Source organism: Bacillus rossius, chromosome 12 (assembly GCF_032445375.1).
Source record: "Bacillus rossius redtenbacheri isolate Brsri chromosome 12, Brsri_v3, whole genome shotgun sequence".
In the NCBI taxonomy this organism is placed as follows: Eukaryota; Metazoa; Arthropoda; class Insecta; order Phasmatodea; family Bacillidae; genus Bacillus; species Bacillus rossius.
Window position 1 is genome coordinate 16,359,163 of NC_086339.1, and position 17,244 is coordinate 16,376,406.

Sequence of the window (17,244 nt, forward strand, 5' to 3'; positions counted from 1 at the left end):
CGGGGACGACAGACTGGCTCCGGCGCCGAAGTGCGTCTCAGACATCGCTACTCGCTCAAGGTCGTGGCGGGACGGAGCTTCCTGCGTTGCACCACCGCACGCGATCAGCGTTCAAATGCTGCCGCCCTTCTAAACCCAAAAATCGCTCTCCTCTTTGCCGTCATATCTGATAGTTTTCAACCAGATGGTCCTGGGGTCCTATCCCATGAAAAGTAGTTTATCATAATCGTGTTTGAATACAAATATAACACTAAAATATTATGCAATAAATATTTCACTTTTGTAGCAATTTTTATTTACAGTTGACATTTTTTTTGTTTTTATTTTTAGTTGTAAATTCGCCCCCCCCCCCCCCCCCCCAAATTCCATATTTTTATAAATGGCGCAACTTGTGCCATACACCCCCCACGTTGTATGCTGAGACCAGTTTAGTGAACTAGTGAGCATAACTGTAGGTGAAATCATAGGCGTGCGCACGGTAGGTGCCACAGGTGCCTTGGCACCACCATTAGGGTTAACGTTATTTTGTTTTTTACAAACAGAAATAATACATACTTACAAAAATCCGTATTATTTCCAAAAAAAAAATGTTTTCCAATCGTGTCGAGTTACAGATATGTGCTCATAACACTATCAGTATATCAATTATCAATCGAACCAACTATACACACGGAAACAAGCCAGTTGCAATTACTTGTGTTGTACACACAGGCCGCGGCTACGAAACTTCTGAAATGTAAATACTTCTCCTAGTTCTCCTCGAATTACATAGAATGCGCGCTCGGGGTCCACTGTTCACTCCACTCGGCAGGCGCACGGAATAATAGCCGCCGTCCGCCAGGGTTTATTTAAAAAAAGAGAGAGAGTTTAGATAGTTAAAAGGATAGGCTTACTCGATGACTTATATGCAGTCACCGACAAAACATTTTTGTTGTATTCCAAAAGTTAAAACTTTTGCCCACTCTTATTTGTGTATTTTTATTTTAATATTTTACATATTTTAGGTATGTTACAAAAACTCCCTTCATTTGTTGATTTTAAAACTTAACATTTGAGAATGTTTTTTCTAGCATTTATTTGGCGTCTTCAGAAAACATATAAGTACGGTTTTTCAAAGCCACCAGCATGAATTCCGTGCAAACAATTTGTGCAATTTACTTTATGGCTCAACAAAGCTTAAAACTGTAAATAGTTTAGTAGTTTTCCTGGTGATTATAACGTTCAAAGCCATAATTTGTCATAAAAAATGTTAAAATTTTTACATCTGTGTAATTAATGTTTTTGTTCAGAAACACCTTAAATAGCACCATTTTGCGCTTTCAAATACAAATTTTTCCGGGGTAGGACCCCCGGACCCCCCGCTTTTGGCTCGGGGTCCGTGAATGACAGGGCTGTTGTGTAATCTGGCACCACCAATACTGAAGTCCTGCGCACGCCTATGGGTGAAATGTCCAATTTTTGTTTATATAAGATTATAGCAGGGATTCCAAGTGCATTTATTACGGACAGCATAGCATTATTACTTGTGACTTAGAAGAATTAATTTGTAATCCATTATTTAACGACCATTTCAAGATATCATCAAACATATATGACTTCCTTATACCATTAATTAAATCATGAGGTGGAAATGACACGTGAAGTTGTAAATCATCAGCATATAAGAGGTATCGACATGCTGAATGGATTAAAGGAAGATCATTAATATGTAAATTAAAATCGGATCAAGTACGGAACACTGTGGAACACCTGAGCTGAGAAGGCGCCAGGCTGACAATGAATTGCCAGATTCAAGACACTTGTACCTGTTGGATAAGTATGATGTAAACCAAGCAACAGCATTATCAGAGAAATTGATATTATATATCTGTTTGGCACAATGAACATAATGATCAACATTGTCAAATGCCTTTTTGAAGTCTAATAAAGTGATCAGTGTCATATGCTTGTTATCAATTTCGCGTTGAATGTCATCAAGTATACTGACAAGTACAGTATTTGTACTTTAAAGTTTTCTGAACCCGGATTGGTATTTGACCAGCATGTGATTTTCAGTCAGGTAAGCTGTCATTTGACTAAGTACAGTGTTCTCTAGTAGCTTGGACGACCTGGAAGAATAGAATAGATATCGGACGATAATAATCTGAGACCGATGGTGATGACATGAGCTAATTTCCGCAACGAGGGGAACTGTGAGTTTTCCTGCAGAGTAGTTAAATGGGGAATGAGTAGACAGAGAAGCAGTAATTTCACTACTTGAATAAGCAAATTATCTACAAATACAGTATTGATTTTTTTATGTGGTAAACTACTTTATGGACATCTTTAAATTTTACATGTTGAAAAGAAGAAAAAAAAACAACATAAATTCAGGATGCTGTTGGCGGATATTTCTATTAAACAAAATAGCTGACGTGAAGTCATAATTTAAAAAAAGCTGTCGTAATATTATGATTCAAAATGCCGGACTTGACATCATTCAAAATGGCATAGGTCATGACCTGAGAGGCTTAAAATTAATTTGTAAACTTTTTTTTTAGGGATTTCAAGCCCTTTTTGGGGAATTTTCGTTCTTTTAAAGGCAACAATATTTTGAACATTAATAATTTCTCATTTTTTTATAGGCCACTGATAGATGTATGAGTGATGTTTAAACACTGGTGAGGCGGCGCGACATGCCCTTGGCAACTCCCGGCGGCCCTGCCCTTGCCGTGTGAGCATGGCGTGCTGTGTTGACCGCGGCCCCTGACGACCCGAGGTTAACAGCCTGTGAGTGCCCGCCTCGAGCTGAGAACCGGGTCCTCAAGTTGGGAAGGGGGGGGGGGGGCACTGGGGAGATCTGATCCAATCTAGTTCAAGGCCGCAGCAAAGTCTCGTGTGCCGGCGCGAACACTCGTCCAACACTCCTCCACGGCGCCAGCACTAGGTCCCAGTGGCGGATTCAGGATTTTGGTTTGGGAGGGGCTTGACCCAGCTGAGGCTAGGCTTTATCAAGGCAAACACTAAAACAATAGTGGACCCAGATGCTTTTGGAGGGGGCTTGAGCCCCTTAGCCCCCCCCCCTCTGGTAAACAAATATAAAATTAATTGCAAGGCTTTCATAAATTAATATTCTGAAATGATTTCGTAGTCATTGGTGCAGTTAAAATATAGGCCTAATTTCACAACTACTTAATCAATAAAACTTAAACAGCAAACATGAATCGCTCTCACTATTCCGTATTCACATTTGTGATTGTTTTGATCTATTCTTAATGGCAATTGTTTTTCTGTACATCTATATGTTAAAATACTTTTCTAATTTACATGCTAAAAACATAATGCTGGAATCACAATACCCTGTGACAGCCCCGAGATGACAAAAACAACACCACAGCATTAAGAAGTAAGGTCGTAGTTAAGTCAGCCCACGAAAAGTGAACCCCAACAGCCCATCAGAAACATAATGTGGGTATTATTAAAGATGTAGTAACGTAAAAAAATTGGTTGTCTGTAAAGTCGGTTTACGGACGATAGTTTAACGAGACAACGTCATAACAAAACATTGATGAAATGATTGCATACTTTTATGAATAAAATTGAATCATTTTTATTGAATTATCACTATTTTGTATGGATACAAAGAAGGGGTGAAATTAAATCTACAATTTAATTGGTAAATTTACTTTTATTTGCACTCATTAATTCAAATATGTTTATTACTTTCACGAAGAGATTATTTTAACTATAACTTTTATACATGTTTGCTATTTAACTTCTTCCAATCTGTGTTATTCTGTTAAGGATAGGACGATGATAGGAAAAGTAGGCAAGTTTAATGTGCCTCGAAAAAGTCAATTCGATGGTTGTTCGAATCGAGTGGAAGAGAGATAGATGCGGCGCAAGCGTACAATGAGCGTAACGGGACACAGCGTAACGGGACAATGTGCGTAATGGGACACTTTTTCGTGCGTGCAGCCGGCGTTCATCGATTTATTAGACGTTCTCACGTCAATTTTTTTTTGTAAAATAATTCATGCTTAAGTTTAGTTTATCGTTCTTTTGATAGACATGACGTAAAATAAACTCAATTGAATTGCCACCTCAGTACTATAGATGACTATACACCTGATGATGATAATCTGTCGTGGAATTTCAAACATATAATATAAATTATGGAATATTTTACTTACTTAACCGTCGGTTGTCAGGTAATTGTGATTTTCGGTCTCTAGATTGCATTTAATTTCAACTAGTGACCTGGAGTTAGACTTTGTATGCTACTTATTTATACAAATTATTTCTAAGATAATATACATAATTTAATCATGTCGTTCGAGTATTAGGACTGAACGGTCGCGTTTTAACTTATGATAGTTTTACATTATGGCACTTTTCCGTCGCCCCCCGACGGAATTCTTCGATTATGGTAGTCTTACAGTATGGCAGTCTTCCGTCGACCCCCATCAAAACAGGAGGTAATGTGCCATAATGGAAAACTAACATATTTTTATTTTTACAGATCGTAGTTATAAGTATACAGTGCTCTTTCCTATAACCCATTTTTGGAAAAATTTGTTTCTATTAGTAGGTACGTGATTTGTTGAGTTAATTGATGACTGGAACTACAGAAAGTCACCGTCAGAAGCGCTATCTGTAACTTTTTAAGTTAACCTAAGAAACAACTAGGGGGTTTGCAGCGCTACCTAGCGATGTATTCTTCACACTGCTTCGAGAGAAAAGCAGCTGTACTAATTCCATGGAATGTATAAGAAAATATGGCAGAATTCCGCCTCGTCCTTTAAAATTATGGCAGTTTTCAGTTATGGTACTTTTCCGCCTTTTTCGAAGAGGCCAGGTGGAATAATGCCATTATGGTAGTATTCCAGTGTGGTAGTCTTCCGTCGCCCCATCAAATAGATACTTCGTTCATGTGCAGTCCCTTTCTTTAGAGTTAGTATTGACCTTCGCGGCCCAGATATTCGAAGCGCTGACAGCTGTACTAAGGGGTTCTACGTTCAACCTCGGGTACAGACGTGGTGTTTTAATCGCAATATTGGAAGGCATGAGGGTTGGAAGTCAATTCTTGTCAAGTAGTTATGCTAGTGAAATCATAGTTTTTTTTTTCCATTATAAAACACTGCATGGCTAACATATTGCCTCACCTACACCCCTCTTTTTTTTTCCGTTGAACATCTTTAGAGTAATTTCAATGTAATACCCATTACCATCATTAAAATGATCTTTAATTCAAGAATATATCTACATGCATAAACATTATTTACATGGTATGAAGTTTCTTCACTCTTAGAGGGTTTAAAAATCAATTAGGTACGATAGTTTAGTTATATACCTAATTATTTTATTCAACTCCTGTAAAAAATCGTACTGAAAACAAAAATTTCAGCTCATTACATTAGTAACAAAATTCTAAATGTATTCCATTCATTCATTAAAATATTGGATGTAAAAATGCATAGACATACACATTGGCTGTCGAGCTACCGGTCCTTAGGGATATACGTGGGAGTAACATAGGTTAAAGGAGTGTCGGTGGTGGCAATTGTTGAAGGCGTGGTTGCCAGTCGGTGAAAATCTGGTTTATAAACTATGCAAGAACCCAAGATGCAAAATTTTCAGCAACCACATTAAAAAAAACCCGGTTTATAAACTTCGGAAGGGCGCACAAACATAACTCAAGTATTGTTGAACTTCCAACTTTCTTGCGTTTTTGGCTCGTGTCTCTGACGTCCATTTTCGATGAGAAGAGTTTTGGTGGTGTCAGAAAATAACTTCATTCCTACCCAGACAAAATATGACTTTTACACTTCTAAACTTAAAGACGATTTCTATAAATTAGATACAAATCTGCAACCACTTACTCGAGAGAAAAAAACACACGCACATATTGAACTTAGATTATAAAAGGAGATCACACAGTACAATTACCCTTGTTAAATATATATTATTTGTATAAAGTCATTCATCTTGAGTTATGACATTGTTAATGTGTTGTTGGCTTATTCCTAGGTGCTAGCCCGAGCCAAAATCCTCCTTCAACTTGCATAGTGTCGGTGAGTTTAATAGGGAGTGGAGTCTTGTCGATAACTTGGAAGTCGAATCTAGACAGCAAGTGGACCAGTGCCACCTTCGTCTCCATCAGAGCGAACCTATTACCTGGGAAAAGAACAAAAATTATTGTTAAAACCAAGTCGTTTGAGATGATGATTTTCACACAGAAAATATATGATACCATGTAGGTAATTTGAAGTACCTCAAAAAAAGATAAGTATGAGAATCGAATACAGTTGTTTACAATGAATTTTTTCTATAAATATACAGTATATGTTGTTGCACTATATGGTTTTTTTTAATTTTTATATTATGGATAAATATTTAGAAAATATGACCATGATAGTGATGTTGTGTGAGTTACACAACTGTGAGAAAAAAAGACAATGAGCTTTTATTAAGTTACATTGACCCAATCAGTCAAGCACAAGGTTTAACTATATGCCTGACTGCGCTGCCGGCGTTTTCAGTTCGCTCAGAGTTAAAAGTTACTGCCTGTTTTCGTTTCAGTTCATTGTTTCCTGTTTTCCATAGGGTTGTATATCACATTTAACATTTACCGTGTAAATATCAGTAACGATTTTTGGAAGGGGACCAACACTCATTCTAATTTTTCTTCTTCTTTCCATAGAGCAGTTTATTGCTCCGCGTGGTGACAGGATTGGAAAGGCCACGTCGTACATGAATCACGAAACTATACGAACAATAATCGAATCTGAACAACTTGACGGAATTCGATGTTTTTTTTGTCTAGATATTTTCATTCTAGAGACCTGAATAGACAGAAATAGTCAGCACAGAAATATTCAATAGAGTGTATGGTAAAAAAAAACTCACTGTATTGACTATTTCTGTACATTCATCTCTCCGTAAAGAAAATATACAGCTAACAAACAAGCTCCATAGAACTCAATCATTTAGTTAAGATTCTATTATTGTTTTTATATTCTCGTCATTCATGCACGATGCGACCTTTATACATCTTATTTAATTTTCCTTCATACTCACATTAAAAATCTAATGACATTCCAAAATCCAACAAAATCTCTGATCCAGGAACAATTGTTCCCCGAACGTACCAGATCAGGTCTCACCAATACGTTCCTGACAACACGTCTCCTCAGAGCTATGAATCCGCGCTGGCTGTTTTATTTTTTTATGAACCTAATCTGTCGAGTTTTTCTGTGAACAATATAGGCATTAATGGGAGAAACGAAAAAAAAATATATATATATATTTTTTTAAATTTTTTATTAGCATCTAATTTAAAGTGCTGGCCAATACCTTTCGATTTCAACTGGGTTTTCAAGAAATCATGTAATAAAAAAACCTTCAAGATTTTCAATGCTTCAAACAACGACGCGATTTCACCGGGATTCGATCGTTAGCATTAATAAAACTAGCCCGAGTATAATATTTCTCGACAAACTAACAAAGCTACTTGAATGAGAAAAAAATATTGATAAAATTTTAAGTTCCAGGTTGGCTTTAAAACATTGCTTTTAAGAGTTTATTTTTAAAAAAAAATTCTGTCTTTTCAATGGTTGTACCCCCTCTCACCCCTAGGCAAGGCCAGACTCCATTTTATTAGGACCCAGAAAAAGTAAAATGGGCCAAGTCCCAGCAAAGACTATAGCCGCCACTTCATGCCCAGACGCCACTGCCACCGGTTGCCTCACCGATGCAGCTGCGAGGTCCCACGCCGAAGGGAAGGTACGTGAAGGGCTTAATGTCGTGCTTGTTCTCCTCGCTGAACCTCTCCGGCCGGAAGCTGCTAGGGTCGGGGAAGTACTCGGGGTCCATGTGCAGACCGATGACGGGGATCCAGACGATCTCGCCTTCCTCTATCGTCAGCTGGGGCCTGCCCTCGGCTGCCGGGATCGTGTACTTCTTCACGCACACGCGGTCGGTCGCGATGGCCGGGGCGTAAAGACGCAGCGTTTCTGTCAACACATGGCTAATAATGCGTCTTTTTGAAAATTAATGAAACAGGAAAGGAAGAGGCAGCGAATGGATCTAGTGTGCAGCGAAAAGAGGGTTCGAAAAATTGTGTCCTAGCCAGCATTCCAGGACCAAATCATCTTTGATGAGAATCTGGAATGAATAAAACTAAATCATGATAATGTATTGCATGCCCATTATATATTCGCGGGGTTCTCGGTACTGGAGTTGTCCAAGACGTTAATGTATGATTTTCACTTGTGCCGCCAATTAGCCTTTTTTGGCACAATTTTGAATTTGAATTTTTGAACCATAAAATTTAATCAGTAATTTTGGCAGCTAAAAATTAAACATTTTCCGCTCTCTGTACACTCCCAATTAATCTTTGTCAGGTCAGTCACCCCAATCCATTCCCAGCTCTAGATATGATTTTGCCGAGTCTTTTGCAAGTCAGTCAGTGTCTCGCCTTTTCCCTGCTGCGATGCACGCTCGTCGTCTGTAATTCTCCTCCGAGACGTGATCAAGACGGCTTGTATCTGCGTTCTCCCAAAGCCTATTTTTCTCGGAGCTTTCCTGAGGCAAGCACCGAGAGGCACACCCGCGAGTTGTTTTACTCGACGTCTCGACACGCATCTGGCCTCTGCAGAGCCTAATTTCCCACCGTCGTGCAGTTTTCACCTCCTACCCTTCTCCAGCCTTTCCAGGGAACCCTGCCCAGTTCACTCACCGGCCACTTACCCCAGCTGAAGCCAAGGACAGCCATCGGTCTTCGAAATTACCACCTCTGCCATCTCGTGGCGGATTTGCGAGTTATTTGCCCTGGGTGTTTGAACGCCCGCTAAATGCCTGCCCCCCTGGCACCTCATGCCACAAGCAGTGCCCCGTAATTCATTTCCAAGTCACCAGAGCACTGCACTAGTCACCTCCATACTTTCGAAGTCGCCTCGTGCGAGAGATGCGCGAGTCGATCTCTTCTTGTTTCGGACACCTGTCAAGGCGGTCGGTCATTGAACCCACCACACACCATGCACCGGCCCCAGTGCCAGGAGCTTATTTTATATACTTCTTAAGTAGTTACATAAATTGGGGAACAAATCGAAATGGCAATATGGAAATATATATATATATATATATATATTCTGCATTTACCTGGAGTGATTATTATAAGAATGTAAATCTTAAATCAGGATGTACGAACCAGGATTGAAAAACTGAGTATTTTTGAATGATTTTTTTTTATGAAGGTACTATGCAATTCACCTTTTAGGTATATGACTTTTTGTCTTTTACTCCCGTATCCTTCGCAAGACCTGTAAAATAACATGGTTCTAGGCGAATAATTTTTTCACAATATGATACAATGTTATTTTATAAATTTATGCAGTAATTGATTAAACATCGTCACTGTGTGTTTAGCGGACAAGACAAACGCAAAAATAAAGCGGCTCACCCGAAATGAACATGTCCAGGTAGGCCAGTTCATGCAGGGCCTCGTACGTGATGGTCTGCTCCTCGTCGTCGAATACTTCATCAATGTGGCCTTGAAGCTTCTTTTGCACTTCAGGGTGCATGGCTAGCAGCAGCGTTGAGAAACACAACAACGTTGAAGTTGTCTCAAATCCGGCAAAAAAGAAAATAAATGCCTGGGCAGCAATGTCGTCATTAGTGAGATCTGTGCGAAGGAAATAACATTACAAGGTAACAACTAAAGAACTACCAACTCAAAATGCTCACTTGAATTATCTCATGATATTTTAAAAAAAATTGCAAATGAAAGTTACGACCGTAAGTAGCACATGTTGTAAATGTGCAATAAAAGTTACCTATACAAAATGTTCATACCACACTGCAATCATTATGGCTTGTTGATATTGGTAAAAATCTACACATTAGAATGCTTAATTTTATTTAAAATGTTTATATTCACTCACGAACATATGCACATATTCAGATTTGGGCATACTACCGAACTAAATAAATAAAATTACAAAATATATTGTTGTGGAAATTTAGTTTGTTAAACAACCATTTAAAGGGTATAATGTTTCAACACCAAAGTAATTTTTTTTTCATGTACATGTACAGTACTTTTTTTTGTCCCTTGACACAGATTCGGATTCAAGGGGTATATCCTATATACTCTCTGGGATTCGAATTCATGATTCGGATTCGAAAACATTGGTATTGGACTCGTCACTACAGTTAATACTGCGTGTTTACCACTAGGCAATGAGAGAGGATGATGGGAGATAGGGATGAAAAAAACAAGCGATAAAGAGCACCTGCCTTTCTGTACTTTCCTGGCTTCCATCATCAAGTGGATCATATCCGGACGGATTATGTTCTTATTTTCTCTGGTTTCGACAGTGTCATTTATCAGATGCTTGAAGAAACTCATGGCGTCCTCCGGAAACACTTTCATTTTGAGCAGCTGCAAATTTAGGACACCACATCTAAGTTGCTCGTCCTAAATATTATGATAATAATGGAGCTACCTACTTAAAATTTGTAGCTTCCGTGAGACCCTTTGGATGTAGTTCTACCAGTAGCACATCCATATCTAACAACATTTAACACTGATCCATGACTTTTCTTCGCTAAAATGCTATCAAATATGTGTTAACTTACAGTGTTTTCATAAACTAGTCTACTTGGTTTTATTTAAAAAGAAAAACTGACGAATGCTAAAAACATTAATGATCTGAGCCTATATAATCGTTGGCATTAGCATAAAATATTTCAATTCTAGCATCCATTTGAGAGTTTGCAAAGTGTGCATGTGAATGCAGGGGCGTAGCCAGGGGGGGGGGGGGTTTAGGGGTTCAAACCCCCCCCTTAGCACCAAATCATAATTAATTTCTTATTCATCACTCAAACAAATTTCATATTAAAAACTAATAAAACTTTTACCATTACAATATTTAAATTTAAGTACCGAAAACTGCTAAAATAGCACTATTTTACACCTTAAAATCCAAATTTTCCCGGGGGAGGACCCCCGGACCCCCCGCTTTAATACGGGGGGGGGCATACTTCTTAACACCCCCCATACACAAATCCTGGCTATGCCACTGTGTGTATGTGATGTATATATGTGTTTTATATATACATATATATAACAAAACACACACATGTGAACAAAAATCGCCAGGATACATCTGACCCATGTGGCGACGTCATCAAAATTGCCTTGGTGAGGAGGTTAAAAGGTTCGTTTAGTTTTCCAAACTCCATTACCTACCATAATATTGTAAAAATACATTGCACATATGGAAAGCTCTTAAAAAAGTCTCAAAAAAGGCATGTGGCTCTTTTTGTCTAAGAAAAATTGTTTAGAAGTTACTGCAACATAATAACCAAATGAAACAAAAGGTCGAAGGATACATCTGGGCTTTGAAAAATGGAAACTCCAACTTCCAAGCTCTGCTCCGCCATTAGCTGTCACATAATACAGACATTAAATATTTCAGGATGACAGAGAATAATATAAACTCACCTTCACTATTTTAGGAAATGACATACATGCAAGAAAACGTAATAACGTTTCTCTACTAAAGCGTGTTACTTTCCGCCCCATTTTGTAGAAAGTGTTGTTTTTTTCTTCGAGGGAGTTGCAGCTGATGCCGAACGCAGTAGTGGCGATGACGTCATTTGTGAACCGTGTGTAGAAATCCTTCAGGTCCACCTTCAGAACACCACCTTCTGGAAATTATATACAAATTTACGTAAAAAAATGCTGAAATAGTGTTAAGTATCTGAAACGTCAAAATGTGTGAATACTAATTTTAAATGATTAAACAAATACCGGTAATTGCGTTTAGTGCTACAAGAAAAATTGTCAAAATACAACTGCAACCACAGACATAAAATGTTCTTAAAATGACATTATTCCCGTATCTAAAATGCAGCCCATAAAAATAATTACAACTATATACCTACATTGCATACAAACATACCTTCTTGCTGAAGCTGCTTGTCAATGTGACTCGTCAGTTGTTTACCGCATACCGATACAAGCTGGAACATGTACTTCATCTTGCTGGAAGTGAAGGCAGGCGACAGTGTAGTTCTTGCAGTTTTCCATTTTTGGCCTGCAGAATATGGGCATATTTTGTACATCAGAATAACCAATTAAACTTTTTTAACACTAACTATTTTGATTGAAGTCCCTCAAATAATTGTGCCAATGTTAAACATTTGCACTGATGAAACATGATTTGGAGCCGAACTTTGGATATTAAGTCTTATAATCACGCACTGAAAGCTAACAAATGAGGGTCTGAGAACAAAAACTAGTTGACATAATACTCATTTAGAGTAAATGGCTATTATAAACCTATGTTGCAGGTGTTATTATAGTTTATTACTATAAATAGACATCATGTACACAGTTTTCAACTCCAAAAAAAATAGTTAAGCACATGGGAATAAATACATTTGGGGTTTAACCATTACCTGCTTGTCTGCTTGCGATTACTGTACAAGTTTGAGCAAAAACTAGTAAGTGACGTTCTGTAAATATAAAATTTAATACACCATTACAATTGCTTGCGAAAGGAAACTATGCTACTTACTGTCTCTGTTCAAACATATAGATATAAAAATCCACTTATTATCGGCGTTTACTGCCCATACATTCACACCTCTCCATCACTTGATATTGCACTGTCTTCGTCTTCACTACTTTCTTGTACAGGATTTTCTTCTTGTGCAGATGTACAATGAATGGGTTTCATATTTAAACTGTCAAAATATGCATACTGGACTGGAGTATCTAGAGGTTTCAGTTCTTCGAGATTTTGAGTTTCGCATATTTTATTTTCACTTCTTTTGACCATCCAATGCATCGCTTTTCATAGGTCTCTCTTCGAAATTGAATATCTTCGTGCATGGTTTCTTTTAAAAGCACAAAAATGGGTTTCATTTTTCAACACGAATTCATATAATGATTCGTAATGCATTTGCTTCACTTTTGTCATCTTTGTGTGCTGATATTTTTGTGTATTTGTTTACAGCATCGATGTCTAGAAAATTTCATTTTGCTATTGGTACAATTTAATTTTTTTTCAATGTTTACTTTACAATGTCCATCCAGTCCGAGCCCGAAGGAACATAAACTGGTTAACGAATTTCTAGTGATTCTCTATTAGCCCAGCATCCTTATCACACTCAATTTATGCATGACCTAGTTCAAAAAATTTATGATCAATTACTTACATTTGTGTATTTCAGGCTATGTAAATGAAATTACTTTTATATGTGTAATGATATACACAAAGAGATAAAAACGGAGACGAAATAAATACCGTCTATGAACCATGAACATAGATAACTGATGAAACTAAACAACATACAAGTGTCATTTAAGTAATATCATAAAAATGCCTGAAAAAAAAATTTTATTTTATATAAGAAGAGAGGGGGAATAGGCTATACCTATAAGTGAGCCATAGAAAACGCAGCTCAGCAAGGCATTGTTTTACTAATAAAAGCGCATAATCCTAGAGAAGAGAAGTAACAATAAATTGTTACTAGGAACTTAATTTGGACCATTATCAATCCACAGCTTGACAACTTCAAAGAAACTATAACATTCTGCATGACCCAGGAGCGTACAAAGTACAAAAGGCGAAGTTTACAGAAATACATATATTGCCCGCTGACTGCTTTAAAATTATTTTCATTTGTTCCTGGAAATGACAGATGTTTAAGGATTTTGAGAGGGACAAGGAATTACCCCTCTCCCCCCCAATCCTCTTCTCCCGCGTACGCCCCAGCATGCACCTACCTTTTAAACTAAACACATTTCTGGCCATCATGGGTTCAATTTCCTCTGGGATTGCAGTTCGATGATCAGTGAAATGGTCGAAGTCCTTCACTGTAATGTTCTTGATGACTTCCGGATCTCTTATCATAACCAATCGAGAAGAGAAATCGAACACACCGCAGTATGGATATCCTTTAAATTTGTTGTACAGGTCCAGAACATGATGAGGAAACGTAGTCCAACGGAACAAGGTCCTGAGATTGTTCCCCACCACGGGTAGCGGCCAGGAGAAAGGCAGGTTCCTCTTGGAGAACTGCCAGATGCTCCACCAGTAGTGCAACAGCAGCGGTATCAGGAGCGCAGCAATAACGAGGAGGTACATCTTGCTGCAGTAAGTGCGACTACGAAGGCCACTCTGGAAAACAAATACAAAAATAATATCATTGAGTTTTTAATTGTTTAACAATTGTAGAACTTTTTTGTTGAAGAACTAAGAAAATATCCTGAATATTATGCATTTTTACTGTTCACTTGATCATGAGCATTGTTATTTCTAGTATACATGAACTTTTTAAGTATTCCGAAAATTAACTCTATTCACAAGAGCTTTTTGACCTATAAAGGTACTATGATAATATATTTCCTACCCCTGCCCCCTAATCGGATTATGAGGCAATGATGTCTTTGCAATATAAGCGAAGATTCGAAACTGCTCAAGTTCCCGGATAAGTATTATTAGATTGTTTGGGACGATTGCAAACTGTCTTTTAAAAGAGGTTTAGACAGGACAATGTAGTACGTAAGGAAACTGACGTCAAGTCGCACCTGGCAGACTCGTGGGGGTTCCAGAGTCTGATGTCCTCAGCGCTCTTTCCCTCGGTCTTTTCGAAGGAGGCTTTCCCTCGGTCTTTTCGAAGGAGGCTGATGGGTTTTCATTGGTCTGCTCTCGTTCTCAAAGCCCTCTTGTAATTTCAAACAGACAGCGACGGGATAGGGAACCCGATGTACTTACTCACGATTAGATATAAAACTAATTTAGTACACTATGGATGCTCTCTTCTTCAATAAATGACAGGTGTCGCCGGGAACAGGTGGCCGAGGAAAGTGGTCGCTCACCACCAGCGGCGCCTGCGTCACTGCTTATTAAACCCAGGACCACCCAGGACCACCCAACAAAGCAAAGCAGACAGTAACGTCCAAGCTCTCAGAGTGAAGTGGAACTGTCCGCTTCGTGACGTAATGCGCGCGCCAATCGTACTTCAACTCCCTTCCCTCTCCTCCACCTCCTACCTTCTCGCAGGGCGTATGTTTCCTCCCCTCTAGTGCGCTGCGCGGGCGCAATGGCGACCCTGTAGGTCATTTAAGCAACTGCTAGCATAATTTACATCTTTTTTCCCAACCCCAGCGTGGTAACTCTTTTCTACTCTGTCCAACTCTCTTCTCCTTCTGTTTTTCCCGTAACAAACCTGCATGCATAATGCATGAATTAGCCCACTGTGTCTATGCAGTTTTAGTCCAAGACAGTCAGTGAAGGGAGTAAGTCATGGCGCCAATCGCAGCCATGGCTGGCCAATCCCCTCCTAGCACATGATGCATGCTACCTCTCCTGTATCGTTAACAACCTGCATGATTAGAGCGTATAGGCTTTAGCTATAGCTATAGCTCAAAGCTTTGAGTTAGGTTAGGAAAAAAAAAACATAATTTCAACCACTTTAAATTGCTTTCTCATAACCGAGTTCACTTCGACTATAAGCAAGTTATAAAGCCAACCAAATATAAATTTAAGATTAAAATAAGACAAAAAAGGAGGTATAAATCCAGTGGACTAGGTACTCCATTTTAAACTGCACGAGTCTCTGGGTAGTACTAAACAGATTACATACTCAGGGATTAAAACAACAAAAAAAGTCACTTCGATAGGCTGCACAGACAATTTTACATACCGTAACTCTATTTAAAAGGGGAAAAAAACTTAACAAAATTATAGTTTTTATAGGAATGTTGTGTGAAGATTATTCATCATTTGTCTGAGAGATCTTTTGAAAAACGGAAAGTAACATTTCAAGTAATCAGGGGTGCCCACAAGGGGGGGGGGGGGTAACGACGCAGACTGCATCATTAAAATTTCAGGGGGGGGGGGTTAAAAGACGAGAAAAATGTATATATTATTTACATAATTATAGCTTCTAATGTGAAAATACGTTTCTGGTGCTTTGATAATTGAAAGGGATCTTGTAAATCAAATTGGCAACCCCGCACTTTCCTCAACAAAAGCAGTTTGGCATCTGTCGGTTCAGGATGGAAATATTAACTGATATGACCAAAATTATTATTAGAAAATCAGTTTTAATTAATGCAAATGTGATAAAATATAATACTAAAAAAGTATAATATTATAAAATAATTGAGTAAATCATTGAGAAAATGGCATAAAAAATTTCGGGGGGGGGCCCCATCGTTAGGCTGGGAGGGGGGGGGGGGAGTCATAGTGTTTGGGAGGAGTGGGCACCTCTGAAGTAATTACTATTAAACAAATACTATCGAATTTTTAAAAGACAAAAATAATAGATAATAATGCATTTTTATTGGAATTTATATTGCTAAGTCTTAAGGCATGTTTTGTTTTATCATTTATTAATTATTGAAAAATCTTTAATTTGTGAAATAATTATAGGTTGTGAATACTGGTAAACATTTTCAATTAAACTATTTTAAATAATTTTCTTTGCGGACGTTTTTGTAATTTTTGTAATTTTTTGACGTCAAAAATAAGTTGAAGTAGTCTTTTAAGGCGCTGTAATTTTTCCAAGTATCTGGCTTCCCATTTCACTAGGGAGTATTCCACACCGAGCCAAAGAACTGCCCAGAACTCGAAGCTTGTTCCGCCACTGAAACGAGGATGGTAATATGTACCCGTTGTCGCATGACGCCCGAAAGCTGGCGGCTGGAAAGACTCACCGCGCAGAAGAAGCAGCAGGATCACGTCAGCGGAGACTGGGCGGGGACGACAGACTGGCTCCGGCGCCGAAGTGCGTCTCAGACATCGCTACTCGCTCAAGGTCGTGACGAAGCGTTTCCCCACAGCACGTGATCAGCGTTCAAATGTCCCAGCGGCGCCACCATTATATATATATATTATATATATATATATATATATATATGAGTGTGTGTGTATTATGTATGTATGTATGTGTGTGTATATATATATATATAACGTCACTCGATTTAACGACAAACTCCTTAGAACGTCGAAATTGCTTGACTTTGGTTGGTTTACCTTGTTTTCTATACAATAATACACTCTATATAGCGTCACGCTCACTCTATTTAACGACAACAATACGGCGTTATAAATCATTAAGCAGTACTTGCTAAGTTGCCGAAGTTGATACGAACTGCAGATGTGTACATTCTTTTGTTAGGTAGCTGTTTTGTTGTTGTATTATCTAGCACGTGTTTAATTCGACTGACGTACCGGAGATTCT

At 38.4% G+C, this 17,244-nt stretch overlaps 1 protein-coding gene across 1 annotated transcript in view; it reads right to left on the reverse strand.

Moving 5' to 3' along the window:
- The window catches only part of LOC134537257 (uncharacterized), a 32,020-nt gene extending 15,215 nt beyond the window's left edge, over positions 1-16,805 (reverse strand). The window contains exons 1-8 of the mRNA XM_063377527.1: positions 16,718-16,805; positions 13,781-14,174; positions 11,949-12,083; positions 11,489-11,694; positions 10,279-10,423; positions 9,443-9,664; positions 7,731-7,994; positions 5,987-6,156 (exon numbers count right to left, since the gene is read on the reverse strand). Coding sequence (XP_063233597.1) covers positions 5,987-6,156; positions 7,731-7,994; positions 9,443-9,664; positions 10,279-10,423; positions 11,489-11,694; positions 11,949-12,083; positions 13,781-14,141 — 1,503 coding nt within the window. The 5' untranslated portion in view covers positions 14,142-14,174; positions 16,718-16,805. The remainder of the gene's footprint in view (positions 1-5,986; positions 6,157-7,730; positions 7,995-9,442; positions 9,665-10,278; positions 10,424-11,488; positions 11,695-11,948; positions 12,084-13,780; positions 14,175-16,717) is intronic.
- Between the last annotated feature and the right edge of the window lie 439 nt (positions 16,806-17,244).